Here is a 25393-nt window from a genome sequence, read left to right on the forward strand (position 1 = left end):
AACATTATTAGAGTAACATTATTTTATTTTAAATTAAAAGCATTAATAGTTCCATCAATTTAAATTCATAGAAATTGTTCCCACGCAAAATTATTGCAGATTGATACATAAGAAATTGTAGTCAAATCTCACTTTTAAAACCTTAAAAGTGGTCAAATTTGCGAGGTTTTCAATTTACAGTTTAAAGGTCTTCAAAACATAATAAATTTAAATTGTAAGCTTTCAAAATTAGAGCAATACATAGCCATTCTATGAATGAGCATTGTGAATACAAAGGGATTATAAGTACAATGGATACTAGTTTCAAAATCTCAGATACGCCCGCCTCTAATCCGACGCGAGATATACTACTGGGTAGAGGCAATTGAGGAGTAGCCAAGCCTTAACTTGGCAGTCAAGTCTTGGCTGCCATTGTCGGCCCAACATTAGGCATCAATACTGCTATAGTCTAAGGTCTAAGGATATGACAAAAAAGGTATTTAAAAAATGAATATTAATTGATTGCGTGTACTTTGAATATAAATATTAATAGTCCTGTTTAGTTTGAATATATATATATATATATATATATCACATTTTGAACATTATATTACAAATAAAATATTTAAGGCTACGGGGTATCGAACCTACATAATCTATCCGTAAATCTATCGCCTAGCAGTCGGGAGTGCTAACCACTGTGTTAAACCGACAAGTTGAAACTCTCTGAAAAAGCCATCCTCATAAGCTGCAGTTCAGAAAAGTTAAAGAATCAAATTTTAAGCTCTCTTTTTCTAATTATTTATTATTATGCGGCGTTGTATAAATGTAAAATACACGAACTGTTAGCAGGAATAGCAATACAATAATTTTTAAATAAATCATTTAAATCGATTACAATTTTTCTTCGCGTAATATTTCGTTTTTTTCCGTTGTAGCCTACTTTACAACTTTTTGCAATGACAGGAAATGTAATTTTTCATAAATATTTACAAATTTTTAATGACAGAACTTTACAAATTTCATCGTGAACTTTGACCATTCTTCAATAAAATTTTTTTATGTTTCGTGTAAGATTTGTTTATTAATGTGCCAAAAGTGAGATTTGGCGCAATAAAGTGCCGATACTACGAGTAGTCCAAGCATCGGTGGAGGATCGGCAAATATAAATAGACAATATAGGCTGCCAACACTGGGCCGATTAAAATCCCGACATTGGCCCATTAACTTTACTGGGCCGTATATTCAGCTCTGGCAATTCGCACTTGAGTGGTATCCCATTTTTTCAGCGAATAGCTAATAAAGAGTTCAGGAAAGATTTTGTTAGATTTATGGGGGCATATTTCTTCTTGCATATATGGGCATAAAAATCACATTTTTTTTCCTGAAAAAACAAAATTGCAGTATGTTTCCTTTCTTGAAGCGGAAAAATTTCAGGTTCGACATATTCCACTTTTTCAAAAATGTGTGCATAGGACTCAATAAAAAAAAACACATTTTTTTTTGTCATTTTCGAAAAATTGTAAATTGAGCAAAAAATTTTCTTTTAATTAAATTTTTTTATTGTTATTCACTAGAAAAAACTGTACATCAAAAAATTTTCCGTAATTTTCGAAGCAATTAGGAAATTTTTTGAAATTTTCAAAAATTTGAATTTTCAAATAAAAAAAGGGAACAAAAGATATTAAACGCTTAAAAAATATTTTTTTTAAAACTTTTTTCGTTGCCAACCCACAATTATTTTTCGCTCAGCTCAAACGATTGGAATAATTTGATCTTTTTCACTCCGCACTAATGTGACTAATGTACAACGTCGGAGAAAATCTACGATAAGGGGTTTTAGTTGTGAGGTAATTTATACACTTCGCGGTCATCCACAACATTAGTAAGTAAAGGGTAAACAAAATTATAACGATTTGGCTTTAAAAAAAAAACTCCGGATTGTCTTACCACTCTCGGAACAATGAAACCGATTGGATGCATTTGAGTCGCTTTGAGGCTTTCTGAATCCGCTTTCATATTCTAGATTCGGGTTCACGGGCTTTAATGATGAAATAGTTCATAAAACTTCATTTCGATTCAGCAAGTAGATTTCTCAATCCGCATTTTCAAAAATATTCCCATTCCCTAAGCCACTGATCGTTTAATATATAAAAGGTTAGTTTGTTCGCTGAGTTGACTCCCTCTCCAAATTTCTGAAAATATACATAGTTATAAAATATTAAAGAGACGTCTTTATAAATTATTAAATCTTAAGATCTGGATGTGAAAAAAAGCTGACGGTTGAAATTAGTATTTAAATAAAGAAAATCATAGCAATCGATTCATTTCTCAATCGATCGGGAGAGACTCGGCGATGGCAACCTGATAACGTAGTGAAATAGTGAGGGTGTATACTCCGTTGCTAAGCACTTCGACGCCCGATGACGCTTCCGAAGTTTGTTGTCCCGGCGTTCAAAGACCCCATCGTGAAAAAAAAACCTTTTTAAACAAAGAAAAAAATTGTGTATAATATACAAAACGAGCCATAATATCACAAATACCATCCATTTAACGGTGCCTAGGGGCAACAGCAGGCAAATGTCATCAAATAATATCATTGCACCAATAGTCAACAGACAAGAGGAGACCTTCCGCGGCTCTCCTCCGGCAACGGTAGAAGGCGAGTGGCAAGACTCACCTGTTTCACAACCTGTGTGACGTAGTTGGTCACATGACCACCGCTGCTTTTCGAAAGCAGGCCTAGGCAGCGCGAGCGAGCCTGCGAGTCGCGAGTGGAGGCACAGGGCAAGTGAGAACTGTGTGAACAACGTCCAGGAGTCGCCAGTCAAACCGCGCCCAATGAAACGTCAGGATCTCCGCAACTCCGTAGTGAAATCATCCTTCTCCTCGTGCTCTTTACACCCACACCTACGCTGCAGATTCAGTTTCAGTCACGCAGTCACTCTCTTCGTCTCCGCCAAAGATCATCTGTCACTCGTAAATCCCTTCCCGTTCTCTGATTGAAACTAACCTTTCCTGTTGACCAGTGTTCATAACCCACTGATACCAACTACAATATTGCATTCGGCGGAAATCTCACCTCGACACGGTTGACGAACCTTTAAGAGTTAGTTAATCGGTCACTCAAAATGTCCCATTGTTGGACCCAGTCTTTGCAAAAGGCCGATCCTCCGAGATCGGCTTTGTGGAGCCGACCACCCGCGGTTGTTGGAGCATAAAAAAATTCGGGATACCAGAGGGTTTCGAACCCGAGTCGACAAGCTGGAGAACCACGGAGTGGAGAACGCAACTTGGATACTTTTGTTTATGTTGGGTGCCATTTGAAAAGGAAAAAAGGAATGGGAGGAAACAGGAAATCGGGATGAACGGTCACCGAATGTGCAGGATGGTCGAAAAACCGCGAAAATCGACAGTGTGGGAGTTGAAATAGTTGTTAATAATTGGTCCTTATAGTCTATGCAAGTTCCAAACTAAAGAAACACGTTTCAAATAAAAAGAAAGCGAGATCCTCATGTAGAATAACGGTCTTTTTGAATTTCAAATTGATGGTTAAAGATTGATCATCGAAAGCATCTTTCTTATGCAGTGAATGTGAAAGTGTTATGAGTTTGGTACCGACTGAATAAAGGGAGATAAGAGTGGTCCTGCGATTAAATAGTGGTTGAGTTTTAAAATGAGTGCAACATGGGTGATTTTGGGGATCCTAGCTGTGGCAAGTGCTCAGGTGGAGTTGAACTCGACGGAATTGCCGTCCATTTATTATACAGAACCGAGTTATGGAAGCTCGAGCTCCGGGGCAGACAACACTTACAAAATGTTCACCGAGCTGCCCGGAGGACAAATCACCAGAGGTCAAAGGTTACTGGAGAGAACTAAGAGTCCGTACGTGGTGCGCGAGGACCTTTTCGTCGAACGTGGTGGAGAGCTCGTTATAGAACCGGGCGTAGAAATCCGGTTCGCCCCCATGATCGGAATCACTGTCCGAGGCATCCTAACTGCTAAGGTACATATGCATACCTTTACTGATTTTTCAAATTTTATCAGAAATCCTCGATAAGATGTTTAGCAAGTTAAAGAGATGAAGATAAGAAAGTATATCTTTGCGGAAGTAATCGGGTCCTTGAGAAAAAATGGCCCAAGTTCAAAATGAATTTATTTGTAAATGATATGAAAGAATTGTAGATGAAAACATATTAATTCATTAAATCCAAAAGATGAAAATGATATCTTCTGTTTTCGTATGGAAATGTCTGATATCGAAAATTCGTAAAAGCCAACCCGAATGGTGAACGACCTGAATATTATCCAATTGACCTGCAAATTGATTTTCCACTAATAAAATTGTACAATTTGATGTAAAAGTGTTCATATATGTATAGTTTCAAACTTAAGGGCTATACAATAATTGTACATTTCATAATTCCAAAGTATAAAAGAGAATATCAGAACAACTTGTTAACGCTGTTTCAAAATTGCTTGGATTTCTTAGTCACCTATACGAATAATTTTAGGTTGAACAATAATTTTGAAGTAAGTACGTTTCAAATCGAATTCAGCATTTTTTTTAAAAGACTTAAAATTGATCTGTTCTAAATTGAAAATTTTCATTTTGAACAATTTGAAAGTGAAAAGCTAAAAATAAATTGCGTATGAAATTAGATAATCTTGAAGTGATTCTACATGTTTATTTTATAATAAAAGTTTTCAAATCGAATGATTTAAAAATTAGATATTTAAAATACTTTTTTTTTGTGTTTATAACTTTGAATGTATACATTTTATCACATTTTTTCGTAATACTCGAATCAAATTGCACCATCATTTCCGCATAAATCATAGTACAGTAATAACTTTTTCAACTGTAAAAGTGATCATTATAGAGAGTACGGTACAATTGACCATAATATTTACGTGTAGACATTAAACTCACATTTCTGTCTTTTCTGGGCCATGAGAACAAAAGACTTTTATGAGAGTACTTTTCTGTAAGACCTAAGATACCAAGTCTTTGAGAGACTTACAAGAACTGTCTTTGAATTTTGGAGGAAAGCAATTTCCACTCTGACCCATTTTTTCACCTTTCTTTACTCACAAATTAACTCTATCGCGTTTGTATAAACCTTTACGAATTTGTAAAAAGCTTTAAAAGTAATTTAAATAACATTACGCCCTTATAAAATTCGTTTGATTTTCGAAAAATCTGATAAGATATACGACTAAAGGAAGATGCAACAAATCCTTAATCAATTTGCAAATTCGAAGTTACTCTGATAAATCCAAACGGATTATAGGTTGCGCAATTCTTTACAAGTCTTGTGGCAAGAGTAATGAGAGCCTTGACCGCATTACGCATTTACAGATATGTTTGAATGCGTTAAGAAGATCTAATAAAAATGAATGAAATCAAGTGTTTTTGGTACAAGGAAATCTTTGCAAAAATAAATTTCACGTCCGTTTAAGTGAGACCAAACAATCCTTATGAACAAATTGATTTCCTAGGAACTTTCATATGCAATTTAAATTAAGAATTAAAAAAAGAAAGGAACTTTAAAGCAAAAAACAACTGCATTTGTATGGAGGAATGTGACACGTTATATATTGCAGGTTGACTTCTCTTTGGGCAAAGGTAAATTATCATTCCATAACTCTTTGGTCACGCTGTACAATTTGTGTGACATAAATTGATAGAGTAAAGGGGCATTGATCACGTCTACTCTATTTTAGTCCCCCCTTACTATTTTATAATCACGTGTTCTCCCCCCCTCTCTCTCTCTCTAACTCCCCCCTTTCACTCCTGCTCTCTACCTCTTTTACCTCTACTGAATGAACAAAGAACATTCTTCGATCCGTAATATCTTTTCTTTACTACATAGAATGGAAATACGTCGAAGTTGTGTTTTTCGCGTTTCAGGATTCGCGGGTCTCAAGTCCTGATTATAAGGGTATTCCTCGATAAGGAGCGATACTGGCGTCAAGATTTTTTATTGGTGCTGCAACTTGTATTTTTACACTTTTCTGATTCATGAGTACCTGAATAGTTAATTGGTTTTAAGGATAAATAGTTTTCAGGGATCAATAACAAATTCGTAATACTAACAGATCTTTATACTTGTGGCAGTTTGGTATAGTAATTTTTTGAAACACACATTACTAAATGTTTTACATTACAGCATTGTGTATACTGCAAATACAAATATTGTAATTAAATAAAAAAACATACATTTCAGAGGGTTGATCACTCGGATTTCAAGAAATTTAAAAGATCTTTAACAAAGTTTAAAATGCCCAAACGTTTAATGGGATTGCAAAACGTGTGAAGAAATTATGGGGGATGATTTTAAGTGTCTTTTACGAGTTTCCAAAAGGTATTTTACCAGATTTAAAATGTTTTTAAGCAATTGCAGAGGAATGAGAAAACTTCACGGGTTTTTAGGGGATTTTAGAGTGTTTCAGGTGATTTCCAAATTGTTACGAGTTCTTAAAGATATTTAGCAATTTCAAGTTTAATAATGTTATCGGATTGAAAAATACATATATAGGATTCTAAAGAATTTGAAGATAGTTCAAAAGTTTAACTTAATTTTAAAGGTTTTAAATGATTTCAATGTTTCACGGTATTCCAAAAGAATTCAAGGGATTTTAGTGAATTTTAAATGATTGAATAGAACTCAAAATATATCAGGAATTTCCGGAGGTTGGAAGGGATTTAAAACAATGTGAAGGCATTTCAGCGGATTTCATTAAAATTCCAAAGAATTACATAAAATTTTAATTTGAATGATTTCACGGGATTCTGCATGGGTGGTGAATCAGATTTCAAGAGTAGCTAACCATGGTTAACCCCTTGGCACATACAAAATGCCAGTGTAAGTACAAATTTTGTCACGCAAACCTAAATTTTTTAATGTCTGATAGTACTTTTATGACACACCTTGCAGGATTTGTACTAACAGAGATTAAAAACTGTGTACTCACACTATACCAGATTTTGTAATATGAGAGGCATAAAAGTCTACGCGTGTTAAAAAAAATTTCCGGGCAACCACAAATTCCCAGATAAATTGGATAAGGATTTTTTGTATGAAAAGGATGCACCTGATGGCGAAAGGTCTAATGTCGTAGATTATTTGTTATCACATGGCACGAGCCAGACTTTACATCGAGGGTAGGTGACGAAGTGTGCCAGCCATATACAATACACATTCACTGACGACAGTGATTACGTATCTAAGTGGCACGATCTCTTGTGTCATCTACGTGATTCACCGCGAGCTAGACGTTCAAATATACACAAAAGCTTCTCCATCCGATATGCAGTTTCCTTAGAGTTACTAGAGCTGATAAAACCGAAACTTTCGTAAATACAGTTAAGCGCTTAGATTTCAGTGATATATAGTTCGATGTTCTCTGCATGAAACGTGGGTGTGCCATTGTACCAATGCAACGAATGACATTCATATTTAAATTCCCGGATGACAAGTGCCATCTCGAAAGTGAAAAATTATTACCTACCTATTTTCATTCTCATTATTATACCATTAAACCAAATTCCTTCGGGGTAAGCGCAAAGTTGGTCGGAGGCAAAGAGAACTCTGTAATATATACCGGAAGTTTTAAACGTTTATATTCGACTTAAATGTTCCTTTGAATATACTTTGAAAATCACATTAGCCACTTTTTTTCTTTTATATAAAAAATAATGTAGCATTTAATACAATTTATAAATATTATTTTCGTTTGTAGTAGGAACAATTTATATTATAAGACAAATTTTCATTCAGAAAAATATGATTGGGTAATTTCAACATCAGAAACATCACTTACAATGCTTATTTTTGGAATATATTATGTAACAATCTTTTTATTTTTAAGTCTCTTTTCTTAATTTTAAAATGTGGTAATCGCACTCAGAATTTTCTGACGAAAAATATCAAACTTTTAACAATATTGTTTCCACACTGTTTTCAACTTTTCTTCAGAGGCTTTGTGCAACGAAAAAATGAACGTAAATAAACATATGCATTTCTTCAACATCTGCCATTTTTGTTAAGCACTTTTTTCAGTACATTTTGAAATTGAAACCATTTTAATACACTGAAAAAACTAACTTGACAGGTATTTGGATTTTTTAAACAGATTAAACAAAATTGAATAATTTCGTATACAAGCTGATTATTATGAGAAGGGATTAGGAGTGAAAGGTAAAAGGCCTAATCCACTGTGCCCATCACGAAGTTTATGATGCGCTCCATTTTTTACAGTAACGGGTATAAAACTAGCATTCCGTTCTTTCTGATCCGGTGACCGGTCATTGGAGGATTGCAGTATCTATACTCTATGGGATAGTATATAGTATTACAGTATAGTAAAGTGAACACCTTTAGTGAACTATAGTCCTGTCGTAGGAAAGAAACCGTGAGAAGGAAAGATAAAGCGTAGAACCTCACGTAACCTCCAAGAAACTAACTGGTATGACAAGGTTTCTTCTTTGGTTCTTCACAGGTATATAAAGAACAGGGGCTTCCACCCTCGCGCTCGCACGCAAGGATGCACCTGAATGTGTTATATGTATACGCATTCGAATTTTTATTGCATTCTTATCCAATGACGAGTGCTAACTTAAGGAAAAGTCACAAACCTTTATAAATCTTTCTTGTCAAACTTCAAAGTTAAATTCTACACAAAGGAAAATATAATCCAGTCGCCAGTAACAATTCTGTTTGCACTAAGAGGTCCCAAAGATACCTTTCGTTTAAAAGTTTTAAAAAAAGTCTCCTGATCACGAATATTTTAGTTATTTTTTCGAAATCCTCGTCAGTATTTTTAAAAATATTTTTTAAACGATTTCATTATTTAAAAGCAAACAAATTTTCTAAATCCTCCATTGGCATCTCTGAGAAAAAATAAAACGGTTTTACCTCTTGCATTTTCTTCGTAAGAGGAACCGTTTGCAAGTTACTGCAGTGCATTCTCTATTCCGAGGCTAAATCTCTTGAAAGCAATACAAAAATCTTCCGATAAAATAAAGAATTATTTAAATAATTGGTGTTAAATATGTCTATTCTTAATATAGGAAATCGTCTCGGCTGTATAATTTAAATGTATTAATCAAAATCATTAGAGCCGATCAGTGTCATATATTTCACTAAAACCGTTGCAAAACCTATATCTGCCATTAATAATATTATTTATAGTTCATAAACGATTTTGATTATTTGTTTATAACAGTTTTAATCAATAAAATCCTTAATTAGCCAATCTTTTTAGCTCAATTCTACATGTTAAAAGCTTGAAGTTGACCCATCCCAAATAAAAATCGTACTAAAAGAACATCTTTCAGCACAAGGAACCTAAAAGCCACATTTTCCCTATTGGTTTTATTTTTTCACCACAGATAAAAAAATTGTATTTTTGATCTCAATTAAAAAACCTGGAATTCTTTCTTAGGTTTTAACAGACCCTCTGAATTAATGTTCTTTTAAATTATTGACCTACTTCTTTAAAGTTTCTGAAGATGTCAAAACTCTCAGTATTACGATTACAAAATTCGAACGAGAATTAAAGTTTATTGACCCGAGTTTAGTGAGTAGCAACACCTACATATTGGATGCGATACAGGTGAATCGATTGTTCTTCCAAAACCCCGTATCATAATGTGTTCTTACAATCGAGTTCAAGATGTTGTGAAATCGCTGACAACTGCATGCCAATGCCTGATATGAATCACACTTTCGAGTAATAATCGAGCTTCGTGAGTCACTCGTAAAATGGAAGATTATCATTTCCGCTTGGTTTCCTCCCGTGCATTTAAAAAACGTTCATTCATAAAACTGTATGGATTCAAGAAAACTCTCCAGGAGTCAGGACACCAAATAATAACTAATAGAACAATCACTCCCATTATTAAATAAAAATAAGTGAAAAATAAGAGAAGCTTGAAAAAGAAGCTTTGAAGCTCGCATTTAGGAAGTATGAACCTGCCTATTTCCTGTTTCCGCTTTCGTAACTTTTTTTCGAGAAGGCATTTCTAGAAAGTAATTTAAAGGTTTCTCTATGTTTTTATTTTGGATCTTACTTCACATTATTGATTGTATTTTATGTGAGCTTATAAAACAATGTTTTTGAAATGTTCTCGGAAGATATTGTGTATATTTTCTGTTTCATTTCTTCAAGGAATGCTTTCTAGAAGATTGTGTGTAATGTTCATTACCTTAGGAGGATTAGGAGGCAAGTTTTCAAATGTACGGTGGTCAGATCATTTTCTCGACTCACATCATCCACTGAAATTCTAAGGTTTCTATCTTTCAAATGCTGCTGGATTATAATGGCTGGGTAACCCGATGGAGCCTACTTATATATGCAAACACGAACGTGATGCGACTTAAAAAGGTAGACTTCAATTTTCAGCGATGTTAAAAAAAATACTGATGTGTAGTGAGATTATTGTGATTTTTTTTATTATTTCGCTTAGACAATAATTTTGAAATTTTAGAGGGAGTTTCAAAATTTCTTGTACGAAATTAATCCAACAGAGAATTATGACGAAATACTTGAAAAACATGTTTTGAATATAAAAGCGCAAATTAATCTGTTGATATTTATTTTCATTCCAACAATTCGGCTTTTTTGGGTGATTTTAAATAAAATTTTCTTCTAATACCCAGCTCAAATTTTGTTAAAGATTAAAAAGAGTCTCATCAAAGTAAACTTGAAAAATATTTTCAAAATTGTCATTCAAAATGATTCGCAACCTTTTATTGTGCGAATTAACTCTTATTCTATAATAAACATAGCTTGTTACTGCGTCAGTTGTTGGTCAGTAACATAATTGAAGGACAGTTCTAACACACCGCAAACTATCTAACTTTAGCGCATTTAATTAAAAAAATACAAAAAATTACTTTCGATCTATTACCTAGCTCTATTTTGAGTCGTTACAAGCACAGGCTAAAGAAACAATCAAATTGTCAAAAAAATTATCAAACGCAGTTCCGAAATTTGGCATCACCCTTATGCCTTTTATGTCTACCCTTATGCCCCAGAATTATTCTATATTTTTAGACGAAGTTTAAGGAGAGACAAAAGCAATTCAAAAAGTCGAATTCTGTTGTTGACTTCACAATACACAATCACATAATTATTCTGAAAATTCCTAAATATCTTTCGAGCAATATTAAACAAAAATAGCTGTGAATTCGATCTCGGGTATTTCCACTTTGTTTGTATTTACAATTTTATAGTGTTCATTTAAAGAACACTGTGCTTCCTTATTACAATTAATTAGCAAATATGTTTTCTTAATCACAGAGAAAGTTAAAGTTACAAAATTCAAGTAGGTCAATGAAGAAGTACTGTGTGGAAAAATGTTCTGTCGCTGGCCTGGTTCAGACCAGACAGCCAGGTTACCCACCCTGGTGCTGACCAGGTGTTTAGGCCTGGGCTTGGCTAAAAATGTAACTTTTTTCGGGCTAGTCCCAGGCCGAACCGTCTGATCAGCAGCTAGGTATGGACTGGTCAGCCGCAATTTATTGGCTGGCTGACAGTTTGTGACACTTAATTGACACAATTATCAGTGTGTCAGAGACAATACGTAACTGGTACTGCAAGTTGTGACAAGCAATGACTTGGACAAAAATAATTTTTTACTATAAGCATCTTTAGTCAAAAAAATTTCATCAGAGACAACCTGCAACTTTTTTAAAGTATATCAAAAAAATTTACTGATCGAACTTAAATTTGGTTTCTACTTGGCTCGCTGATAATCGCCAGGTTTCGGCCAGGCCAAACCTTCCAGATCGAACTTACAATTGTTGATCTTGACTCGCTGTTTAGAGCCAGGTCTGAGCCAGGTCAGATATTCCAGACCTAACTTACAATTGTTGATCTTGGTTTGCTGATCAGCGCCAAGCCTGAACCAGACCAGACTGTCAAGGTAAAACAAAAAAATATTGCTTTGATAGCGTGAATTTCTTATTTCTATAATTGTAAACACCCTCTGTGACTTTCGAAATCTGTACAAAAATAATTGCTGACCGAACAAAAATTTTTTTGTTCTTTGCTCGCTGATCAGCGCCAGTCTTGGGTCAGGCCATACCTTCCAGACTCGTCAGTCTATATAAGGTTATATTTGGGCCAGACTGGCGTCAGACCTGGACCAGATCAGATCTTCCAGATTAGATAGTCTAGATAGATCCAGACCTAATTACTGGTACTAAGCAACCTGTGAACCGTACTGATTAAACCAGTGGCGGAATTCCACTTCCTACTGAAAATTCCTACATAGGTTTATATATAGGATCCTACATAGGAGCCTATATGTTTCACCTACAGGTGCCACCTATAAGGAAACGGCATAGGATCATACATAGGACCCTGCCTAATAAGGTACCTAATGGTGCCTAATGGTAGAGGAAAGGGCTGTAATTTAGCACATCAACTCCTTTTCGATGGACTGCCTGGACTCCATGAACCGAAATTGAATGAATAATAGATGAGTCGAAAGGCTATTGAATGACACACACATACATTCAGAATGTTTAATAATGTCTGTGATCTTTTGGTAAAAAAAGTATGCCATATTTCAACCACTATACCTACAAAATATTCATACCTAAAAAGCATGTAACCTCTAAAGAGAAGCGTCTCTATTAGGGTGGTCCTAAAAGTGCATTACAACATTTTTTCACTTAAAACAGTAAGGCCCCCCCCCCGCAGTTTCTGTTTCCGGAGAATGAAAATCCATCATTTTTATTTTTTCGATTTCGAATATTAACACGTGCCGCACCGGGCACTTCAAAATTCCATTTAATATACATAGGAAAATTTTTAATTTTCGAAAAATTGAACTCTTATTGTTACTTTTTAGCAATTCCCATCGTCTTTTTGATACAAATAAATACTAATGGAGAATTTTAATATTTACCATGACTATAAAAAATGTTAAATCGTTTAAACAAATAAAAAATATTTAAACAATTATTAATCCCCCAAAAATGTAAAAAATAATCGTATTATTAGGTTGAAGTGCAATATTTTGTCATTGTTTAGAGTATTAAATGTTTCTATAAACATTATGTAATTATATAAACAATCATTTATTTTTATTTTCAAAATTTCTAAAAATTGAGCCAGAGATGTCACTTTTTTCAAATTGGTGCCCTATGCAACTTTTTTTTGAATAATTACTTAATTTGGATATGTTTCTTTTAATTTTTAGCTAATTTATATTTGTCTAAACAATCTTTATTTTTTCAAGCAGTTATTTTTCGACAACTAAAAGAATGAAATAAAATAGAACACATTCAATTAATTACGATTTTTAAATCATTTTGGTAAAAGTAATTATTGAAGCAAATTATATTTACTAAAACAATTGAACAGTGGTTAATGTATTCTTTCTAGACAATAAATACAGTCAGAAACATAATTGTGTGTTCCTTTTTATTTCATTTTTTAAGTTATCGAACAAGAACTGCTTGGGCAAATAAAGATTTAAACAAATAGACATTTATTAAACATTGAAAGAAATGTATCAAAATTTAATTTAATTATTTATTTAATTATTATTATTTAATTATTTAATTATTTAATTATTTAATTATTTAGCAAAATGTAGCATAGGATACTCAATTTTTAGAAGTTTCGAAAATAGACCATAAATAATTGTTTAAATAATTACAGAATGTTTTTATTCCAAACAATGACAAACAATTACATTTCAGTCAGAAACTACGATTACTTTTTACGTTTTTGGGGGATAAATAATTGCTATATAATATCCTATATAGAAACCTTCATAGGAATTTTCAATAGGGTTGTGCTAACCAGTAAAATCTCACTGATTGTCAGTGACATACTACTGGCTGTTTCAACCAGTGGGATTTCACGGAAAATCAGTGAGATGTCTCTGTTACATTTTAAGAGCGTATCAACGAATCTTTTTGCATTCTTGAATCAACTTTAAATTATGTGAATGAGACCATTTTTATTATAAAAATCGATTTTTCAAATAATATAAATGCCCATAACTTCTTTACTCTGTAATGCAATGTAACCAAACTGTGGTAAGTCGATTCGTCTCAAGGTAAAAAGTCTTTTATATCCTTGCATCAACTTTTAATTATGTAATTAAAAAACCTTTAAAATAAAAAACCAATTACTAAAATAATCTAAAGTGTTAAACAATTTTTTAAATATTTTTAGAAATCCTTTGGTCAGTTTTAAGATATTAGTGGAAAAAAGAAGCCCTATATAAATTTCTTTAATTTATCTGCAAACGTCTTCAAGATATCGTGTTCATAAAAAAGTGTAACATCCACACACATGCACATGTATCCGAACAATTGCTTAGAACATTGTATTATATATTTATTAATTGAGGATCGCTTAATGAAATGGATTTTAAAATTTTCAAAATTGTTACCATTACAAATCTTTCTCTATGAGAAAGCAGAAGTAGATATCTTTCGATAGATTGAGGTAAATATATATGCCACAAATAAAAGATCTAAGATCAAAAAACATAAAAGTTCGCTAATCAAAATTAAATATCCAATTACAGCCTTTGCAGCTCATTAGAGACAAATGAAGGGTCCCGGGGCATAAGGACTTAAGTGCCAACTTTCGGAATGCGTTTTATCGACTTAAACTAATTGTTTTGACCTAGCTCATGTCTCTGTAGAAGATTATGGTTGAATTTAATTTAGAAGTGGGTCAAAATCTATGTTTGGTAAATAAAAAAAGGCATTATTTCTTTTAGCCTGCTTTTTTCACGATTCAATTAGAGCTAAGTCTCAAATTTTTGAACTTACTTTTAAATTAAGTTCTTTCTTTTTTTAAATGGAAAGAGTGAACCAAAACTATCCTCGAACTATTGTCTTACTCTTTCTCCGTATTTTTAAATTGTACCCAACTCTCGTTTTAGTTCCAGTTTCGGGGTTTGCCTGCAAATAGCCTTGGAACTAAATCGGGGGAATCAAAGCGTAAACAGTCAGAGCAGCCTGAACCGTTTTCAATTGGAATATATAATGTTGCGCAATATAATCCACTGTACTCGCGCTCTTTCCTGATTAGGAATTACTTATAAAAACTACCGATATGAACAATAAAAACGTATATCAATTAAAATCCACACATTAACTGAAAGTAAAAAAATATGAAGAGTAATATAAAAAGTTACATTTGGTCTAACTTTCCATTCATTGGTGAAAATTAATTTGCACATATGATACTTCATTACAGACAACAAAGTTCAGTTTATCCAATTGATCAATTTAAATTTGGAAATGTAACTAGGTTCAGAGAAAATGGAGGGAGAACAGCTTTCCGCTTGAAGCGGATGCTTTCTCAACTTTGGACTGGCATTCAAAATCCAATTTTAAATTTTCGAAAAAAGCAAAATATTGAATTTTGAGCTATTGATAGAAAGGGGAGGTGGGATTTTCTTGAATGTTTTTTTCTCAGAAATACTTTTTCCATGTCAATTATTGCAGTTAAAGTAAAATAAATTGCAATTTATAATGCACGCTTGGCATATTTTCCTATTTTCGATGAGAAAAAATGCATAAAATGCACATAGGGAAAATGTTTTTCTTATATATAGTCTTTTGTATCTTTCTCAATCTGTTTAAAGATTATAGAAACTTTCTTTGTATGGGTATAAGTACAATTATTAAAATTGTTCTTCTTTTGTTCAGTAAAATTAATAACTTCACAATTTAATATTCACAATATTAATTCAGTTCTGCAATAGTTGCGTTAAATCTTGGCTTGCTATCGTCTGTTTGTAAAAATAAATATTATAATATTAAATTTTACAACTGAAATTTTCTCCGTGCAGGAATGGACAATATAATAGATTAATTAATCGGTAATAATAGCGACTGCTGAAACAAACGATTCTTAAAAGTGGGTAGAGCATCCTTTTCTTCTTTAAGCGCGGGTGTTTGCTCTTTGGCTTGATAATAACGTATGTTCTCACAGCATAGCCGTTCCTTCCAGACTCATTCGGAAAATCGTAGAGTACTCTCTGTATAGTTACAATAGTACATACCTATATACAGTCTAGACATGTACACTGAACACCACGTGTCTACTTATACACACGATTGCATTCACATTTACATGAACATGAAGATTGACATACATGAACGCAGAGGATGCATATAAATTCTGTAAACGTAACCAACGTAATTCGTAGCTGTTTGCGTTTATATATATGTGCAAGGCTTCCGAGTTCTTGATGCAAAGATAAACAAGCCACACAACGTGTGAAGTTTTGCCGTGAGTCGCTCTATACTCTAGAGTCTATGCTTTAAAGTCTATGTTGTAAGTGTATGATGAAAAATAAAAATAAAAACATTACCATCGCAGACTTTATTAGTACTTGGAGTCACGGATGTGAATCAAGCGAGACTAAGCAAGAAATGAGTTTTTCTACTCTACGGGGATGAACCTTAACAAGTTTTAAAATCCGTATAGTCATGCATCTACTGTTATATTTATGATTCATGTGAATTTGTATATTAATATGCAACGTATTTACAAAACAGTTAAAAAGGCCATGCATTGAACCTTAAAGGATAATTGACAAAAAATGTATTTAAATAAAATGCTCCAGTAAGTCTACAAAAAATCTGGTTACGGGTAGTCTGTATATACTTGGACTAGGGTGGTTTAAAAATGCATGGCAAAATTTTTTTGTTATGTATGGGGGCCTGTAGAGAATTATCCAATGAAGAAATTCATCTATCAGACATATAGATTTCACACCCCTAACACACCCCCACGAGTACCTGAAAACTACCCTTAAAACAAAAAATGTCAATTCTTCATGAAATCGAACTTTTGAACACTGTATTCTCGTTTTTATTAACTTAAAGTTAATAATACTGATTTAGTGGAATATTTATTCTCATTGGTTGATTAATTTTTAATTATTTAAACAAATGGAATTTCTTTTAATAATTGTTTGTTCGAAAATTCGTTTTCCTCCCTAAAATTGATTACTATTAGTTTAGTGGAATATTTATTAACATTCTTTCATTAATTGTGTATTATTTAATAAAATGGAATTTTTTAAAATAATTTTCTTCAAAAATTCTTTTTTTCCCGTAAAAATGATTATTATTGGTCTAGTGATTGACTGATAAATGAATTATTATTAAATGAATTAATAATCAGTAATTAATTATTACTGGTAAATATTCCATTAGACCCACAGTAATAATTTTTATTTAAAACAAATTCGAAACGAAATCATTCAAGCAAATTTAATTTGTTTAAATAATTGAAAATGAATGACCTAATGTTAATAAATATTTCACTGGAACAATAGTGATAATTTTTAGGTTACAAACGAATTTTCAAACAAAAATTATTCAAACAAATTACATTTGTTTAAACAATTACAAATAATTCAACCAATGTTATCAAAATATTCCACTATACTAATAGTAATCATTTTAAAGATGAAATTGGGAGGATCGGTACCCTCTAAAGAAAGAAAGACTTTTTGAGCCACCCTAGTATACATACTCTATAATAAATTCTGGAATTTTCCGCAACATTGTGCATGAAATAATTCAAAATATTGTTAGGGAAAATATTTTTTCTGAAAAATAGTTAATTTTCCCTAATGTTTAGAAAAATTTCGGAATTAGTGGGAACTATATCTAAACAAATCGGGAATATTTCGGAAATTTTAGGGAAGTAACAAAATGATATGAAGATAAGAAAATTTTCCTATTCTTTCGGGAAATTTCCATATACTTTATAGGGAATATTTCTTAATATTTTCATACTTTAATTAGGAAAATGATTTTTAATGAAAAATTAGGTATATTTTTCTTATCTCAAAATAAGGTTTCAGATTTATAATTTTATACAATAAATGATATAATTGTTGATAATATGTTAATAATGTTATTGCATATAATTTTGATGGCTTATTGTCAGATCTATAGTATTTCGGGTATAATTTTTACGGTATTGATTTTTAATTTTACACACTAAATTTATACTATTACAATGTGACGTGTCCAAATGACAAGGTGCCATCTCGGCAGGACCAAATAGAAAGGATGGTTTTTTGTAGTTTGTTAGTACGGAAACTTTCGAAAGAATTTACAGATTGGATTGTCCTTTGATACACTCTTTTAGCATCTTAAAATGAAGGTCAAGATCATTAGCCAGCCATTTTGGATAAGAATGCAAAAATGAGCGCATTTTGAATTATTTTGAGACCAAAAATTACCAGAGTTCTAGCATTTACAAAATTCCAATAAAACACACTCAAATGAAAATTTTAAGACAAATAACTCAGCATGAAACACCAACCAGCTATGACTCTCGGTTGAAACTAATCGCCCCCCCCCCCCCTCCTCATTAATACAAGTTTTGTGGGACTGTTGTAACTAGACTCTCCACCCTAGACGCTTTGAGATACTCTTTTAGTGAATTATTATACGAGATGAAACAATAGGGCACCAAGGCTGTGATGTAGAACGCGATGCAATAGAAAATTCAATTGAGAAAGTCTGTTTCACTGAGATTAGGGATGTAATTTTGAAGTTAAAAAACAGTAAGGCTACTTTGTAGACCGTACGTGTAACGTTTAAATGGTAAAATAAGATTGGAAATGAGCAAATTCAGTTCTTGAAAAAACGGCAGAAGTTGCAATAAAATTTTGAACAACAAAAGTTTTTTTTAAGAATGCGCATTTTCTTTAAACGTCTGTTTCAATACCAATTCATGTTACGAATGGTAATAATATACATTAATGGAAATTATACACAATTTGAGGGACAAACTCGAGTGCGAAGTACGAGATACGTGATGAGAATGTGCTCGTTAAAGCCGAAGGAGCTTTAACAAAAGATAATTCACAAACACTATATTATTGTTTTCGATGCTTGGACCTTTAGTTTTAAAAAGTCTGTGTATAAGTATGGAGAATATACGAAGACCGAGCGCGCAGCGCCAGATAAATATATTATCGAGCGCCAAGCTCGAGAATTAATAGTCACGCGCCCTAAGCGCGCTTAAACTTGCGAGCGAAGCGAAGAGAACATGTCCGCGAACCGGGTACATTAAAAATATAATTATTGAATTACATATAAATACCCATATATTTGAACTTTTTAAATTTGAATTCGTAAAAATACAATTTTATTTTTTGCGTTAAAAAGTTAATTAATTCATTATTTGAAAGTGTTCTTACAAAACCTTACAGGGTATTTACAGAACATTATTTAGTGTCACATTAATTTATATCAAATTATTTTCGAGAGATAACTGAGAAAAATGTTTGTTTGAATCAAACAAATTTGTTTTAAATCGAACAAATTATTTCTTTAATATGGGGTCAAACAATTTTTTGTTTGATTCAAATGAATTTTTTGTCCCTTAGGAACCGCCGGCAGCTCTTTAGCGTGCCTAACGGAACTTTGCAGTACTGCTTTGTACTGTATTTTTTGTTTGAATCAAATAAATATTTTTATGAATTCGAATAAACAGATTTTAAACAAATGCATTGTTTAATAAAAGTCAATTTTTTATTTGAATCAAACAAGTTGTACTAAACAAATTATTTGTTTCAATCAATATGGCAAATAGTTTCCATTTCTTAAAATTAAATAAACCTTTTTTTAATTGAAGCAAAAAAATTATTTGATTAAATTATATGAATTCAAATAAAATTTCTTGTTTGATTCAAACAAACATTTTTTTGAGTGCACGCGCTCTGAAAGAGCAAATTAAAGATTCTTTATAATAATAGTATATAACATATCAGAAGTAGGGTTAGACACGTCCTTACCGCGGAGAGGTTTATGTTCACAGCACTAGTAGTAAAACCATGGCCGAAGATAGGAATCTGGTCTGCTGACATAGTCATCACATGGCTTTAAAGGGACAAGTGTGGGTAAGATCGGCCATCAATGTATAAGCGCGCATGCGCATTTGTGACTTTGAACCACGCCCACTGTTCTGCGCGATACTTGCCCCTTTTAACTAACCTCAAACCTGAAACGTAAGGTTATGAGATAACTCGAAAATAATCCTCTTCTCATATAAAATATCGTGTGTGAAGAAGCAACAAATTGTTTGTACAGTATGCTTCTTCATATTATTATAAAAAGACAAAATTGATATAAATGAACTTGAATACATAAACGGAGGAACCCAAGCCTAATTCTTTATATAAAGTAACCGTAACCAGATTCTTTATACGGACTTACTCGAACTGATTCCATATTGCATTCAAGAATTCGACACGTAAAGAGTAGCCCTACTCTGCTCCATGTTGGACTTCGCACGTGGTCACATCTGTGGAGGAGAGCTGAAACATAAGCAGTGTTGCCTCAGTACAGCCTTCCGGATTTCCAATACTGGCTGACTGAATTCTCCAAGTCCTGGGTCAGTACTGGCTCATAATTCATGGCGGTACTGGCGTGACTGTGCAGGCGCAGTACTGAGAGAGTACTGTCGAACTACTCGTGTACTAAAATGCCGGAGTTAAGGCCAGCATATAAAACGTAATCAATTCCCAGCTTACCAACATTTTTTCGCAGCAAATCATGTCCACACGAATTGAGATTTTTTTTCTGCGAAAATTTAAAAAAATGTACAGTTTTTGTCATTTGTAAAGTACCTCATCGAAATTTATAAACGTATTTTATTTAAACCTCTACTTTTACACCACTTACATAGTACTGGGAAAAGTTCGGATGTCTGTACTGGTGGACAGTACTCGGTCAGTACAGCGCTGATGGTAAACTTCGGCAAACTACCGACGTTTCCACTTGAGATTTTTTTGTTTAAACATATATTGAATTGTATATACTTTTTGGAATGAATTAAAGTTTTTTGAGATTCTTTTAATTGGGAACGAAGGTGGTAACCTGATACGAATTTTTAGGTTTCTATACTAGACCTGGAACCCTTTCTTACCTTTCGTTTCGCGTTACGTATTACGTTAGATTACTTTTGTAATATTATCGGATGAAAGTTTCAAGATGCTGCATTATTCTTCGAGGTGAAACTCCAGTAAGTCTGCAATGCGCATTAACATTACAATTTTCAAATGCACTCCGATAACAGTAACTCGACTCCTTCAACTCTTCTAGTTTTACTCTATTTTTTTATTATTTCAATTTTTTTAAATTTGAAACGCGTTTCAAGTTTGCGAAGATTGGTAATTTCAAGTCTTCGGCGTTTTTATGAAATTGAAAAGAGAAACTTAGAATTGTTAAATTCAAGTATCTTTTAAATTATTGTTTCAAAAATTAAATTTTGAACTCTTTTAAATTCTTAAAGATACAATGCTGAAAATCTTTTAAATGTGAAATTTTTTGAATTTTTAAATATAAACAATTCGTTAGACTCGTTTTTAGAAACCGTTTTGTTAAGTTTTATGGTTACCTTAAGGGCATGTGATACTTAGAAAATTGTCGATTTTACCAGTTTTAGTTTCCCCCGGCTTTTTTTCTAGAATCGTAAATATTTTGTCTTAAAAATTTGGGATATGATAGCGAATATGCTAAAGGTCGTCCCCACATACTTTTTTTGTAGGTTAATCCAAAAAGTTTTAATTTAGCGAAATGTGGTTAATTTGCATAGCGCTTAGGAAATAGTATCGATTTTTTCAGTGTTAGATTCCCCCGGCTTTTTTCCTAGGATAAGAAATATTTTACCTCCAAAAACTGGGAAATGATAGCGAACATGCTAACGGACGTCCTCACACACTTTTTTTGTGTTTTTTTTATCGAAAAAATTTTGATATTGCTAACAACGTGCGTGTATATTTCGAGGTTATGTGTGTTACAATTCACCCGAGTGTTACTTTCAAACTGCACAATATTTTTGGTCGAAAACTTTGGACTTACAAATAAACATACATTAGAGTATCCAAATATGAGATACCAACTCTGTTTGGCGTGATTGTCGGAATTCTATGGACTGAATTTAGAAGTAATATAGGTCATTTAAAAGGAAATTTAGTTTGCCATAAGGAGCTCAAATAAAAAATTTTATTAACATTTTTGTTTATGCTGAAAATATAAAAAATGTAAAAAAGTGCTTTTTCCAAACTTGTCAAAATATTCTCATAATATGAGATACCCCAGGAAATAGCTAATAAAAAGCAAAATAAAGTATTATTTTGAATGAAAAACTTTATTCTATGTTTCCGAAGTATAAATTTACAACTATTTAGATACATTTAGTTTAGTAACCAATTTCCCCCGCGCAGCCACAGTGTTATAAAAACCACAGGTATCTCATATTATGAGAACCACACTGTGCAACTACGCACTTACTATGCCTGACCTGTAAAATGAAAAACTTCAACACTATCGATATTTTCCTACTTAGTTACTCAATCCCCATCACTCCAGGCAAACTGTACTGCTAAATACATATTTAATGAATAATAAATAGGGTTTAAAGAATTCCCTTCCAAGAACTCGACCACCATCGATTTCAAATTAAGTTCGCCTATAATCTTTAGAAGCCCAATGAAAAATGGACCATACCACGAAATTACTCTTTCTTCAAGGGCTACAAGTTAGTGATAGAACCAACAGAGTGGATCTCTTAGTTTAGCTGCTATCCCGCTATCTCATGTTACGAGAATATCTCATATTCGAGTACTCTCCTCTAGTAACTAATCTCCCGGAACTAACCTTGTTTGCAGGCAATCAAAAAAGCTTATTTCATCAATAATTTCCAGATTATCGGAAAGGCAGAGATGAAAAAAGACGTAACCTCAAAATAATGCATATGCATAAAATTTTTATTTAGCACAATACATTTTTTTTATTATCCCTCAAAAAAGAGTCCGGGGACGTCCGTTATGATACTTTATAGCATCTCCGAATTCAGTTTTTAAAAATTTTCATTTTTGTGGAAAAAAGCCAGGGAAACTGTAAGTATCACATGCCATTAATTAAATTCTTATCTTATTTTTAAGAATCGAATTAAACTTAAAATCTTAGCCTATTTTCAAATTTTTAATTTGGAACCTCTTACAATTTGAGGCTCTTTTAAATTAAACCCCCATCCGTTTTTTGTGGTTCCGTTTTAATAAGATTGGTGAATTTGGTATTTTTAAGACAATCTTGAAATTTGAAATTCAAAACATTTGATCGTTATTCAAATCTGTGAATGTCTTCAATCGTCCCTAAACCAAATTCTTTTGAGTTCAGACATTCTAAGATTTTAAATATTTTGTAATCTAAACGATATTCTTATTTTTGTACATCATGCTTTCAAATATTTAATCTTTTAATAAATTTGAATGATTTCTAATTCCAAGCCTTTGAAATGTAACGGCTGTTAAGTTTAAAATTTAAGTTTCTACAATTTCGAGCTTAGAAGCATCAAAATTCGAAAGGTATATCAACTGAAATGCTTTTAAATATGTATAGAAAAAGTTTATACTCCAGGGAATATGCATTTTAAATGATTTCTCGAAAACTAAGGTAGATCCTATTTTTATATTTACATGGCTTAATAATCACACATCTTCTAACAAATTAAGAAAATCAAAAGTGGATTTTTGTTTAAATTGAGTTTAAACATTTAAAAAAAAATCCAAAAATTTATTAAATTATTATTTTCAAACAAAAATTACTTTAAACTGTGCGTTATTATGACTAATTAAAATAATATACATCCTAATATCTTTAAAATCTATAAAATAATGCATATGTTTCAAAAGAAGGAGAAATATCTCAAATGGAAAATATTTATTTCACACTTTGCCTGGCCTCTTTTGGGCATTATATACCTATAATACCTAGGAAATCTGTATTACATAGGAACCTATATGTTTCACCTATAGGTGCCACCTATAGGAAATGACAAAGGATCCTATATAGGTTCCTGTATAGGATCTTACATAAGATCCTGTATATGTTTCTGTATGGGACCATATCCAGATGCGCAGTACTATTCTATGGCAGCTACGGTTGCGCATAAATTATTTTGGTTCTCCAGGAGCTCCTAGGGACTTACGTACCATGAGGTACCATTAGTTAGGTACCATCAGTTAGGTACCATTAGGTACCATATTAGGGAGTGACCTATACAGGCACCTATATAGGATTCTATGTCCTTTCCTATACTTGGCACCTATAGGTGAAACATATAGGATCCTATGTAGGATCCTATATAGGAATCTAAATAGGAATTTTCAGTAGGGTAATGTCTAGGGATTCTATATATTGGTGGATTATATATTAACATATGGTATATATTAATTTTTTCACTTTGAATTGCCTTGAGTGTAGAATTTCAACTTTAAAAATTGTAAAGCTTTTGAATTCTAACTTTCCGAAAAGCTTTTTTTCTGAAAATATATTCTTTTTGTGTCCATACTTTCGAGTGTGGATTCTTTACAATTTGAATTCTGTAGAATTTGAAATTTTGGAACTCAGTATTGAAATTATTGAGCTTTCAAGTGATGTTTTGAATCTGAATTTAAAAGTTTTAAGTTTAGAATTTTAGAAAAAAATTTAATTAGATGGTTTCGAAGTTCTGATGTTTTAAAAATTGATCTCTTTTAAAAGATGGTTTTGCAAATAAAAAAATTGAATGTTCTTCGACGTTTTTGATCATGTAGATTATTTAAAAGGAAAACAAAAAATAACATGTACTAGAATAGAATATAATAATACGTAATATACTATAAATCGATATTTAAATCAGAATTATGAGATTAGTAAACACGATTTTCCGCAAACTACATAGAAATTAAGAATATCATAATTGGTCTCATTTAAAATATAATCATGGGTTATACCTCATCCAATTAACCTAAATATGATTAGGGAATTAGGGCAAGCTCTTAATCAATGTTATTAGATACATGAATCCTCTGAGATTATAAAGACATTTTATTCTCTAACGTGACAATTTTTCTTTTTCTAATTTTTAAAATAAATCTTTTATAAAATGTGAATAATTTCAATTCTAGATTTTGGAATGTTTATGATTTTAACTTTAGTGACATTAAAAAATGACACCTTTTAAATGTGTTCACTTTCGACGTTGAAACATTTACAAATTTAAAGCCTTTAAATTTGTAAATTTATTTTATTTTTCGTATCTCTTTTCTAGTTTAATAAATTTGGTTGTTTTAAACTATCATCGACAAATTTTTCTAAAAAAAAGTTATTCACAAAGAGAAGGAAAATATTATATATTCCATTTTAAACCTCTATTGTATAAACTTTTCCAGAATGCATTGTCATTCTGAAAATTCTGTTGGGCTAATAATACCCCTATCGAATGCAAATAATATGAAGTCATTGTTCCTGTTCCTGTTAAAAGGTAGATTTCTCTGAGTAGGTAATAGTTCTGACTATAGTCGTTACTATATTACACACATAGTTGCTGGAGTTATCCCTAT

The 25393-nt window shown here is 32.3% G+C and overlaps 1 protein-coding gene across 2 annotated transcripts in view; it reads left to right on the forward strand.

Annotated features, from left to right (window-relative positions):
- Positions 1-2775: 2775 nt before the first annotated feature.
- The window catches only part of LOC117181609 (protein bark beetle), an 89445-nt gene continuing 66827 nt past the window's right edge, over positions 2776-25393 (forward strand). For both annotated transcript variants that reach the window (XM_033374472.1, XM_033374473.1), the window contains exon 1: positions 2776-3985. In XM_033374472.1, the coding sequence (XP_033230363.1) occupies positions 3656-3985 (330 nt within the window). In that variant the 5' untranslated portion in view covers positions 2776-3655. The remainder of the gene's footprint in view (positions 3986-25393) is intronic.

Source organism: Belonocnema kinseyi, chromosome 10 (assembly GCF_010883055.1).
Source record: "Belonocnema kinseyi isolate 2016_QV_RU_SX_M_011 chromosome 10, B_treatae_v1, whole genome shotgun sequence".
Lineage (NCBI taxonomy): Eukaryota > Metazoa > Arthropoda > Insecta > Hymenoptera > Cynipidae > Belonocnema > Belonocnema kinseyi.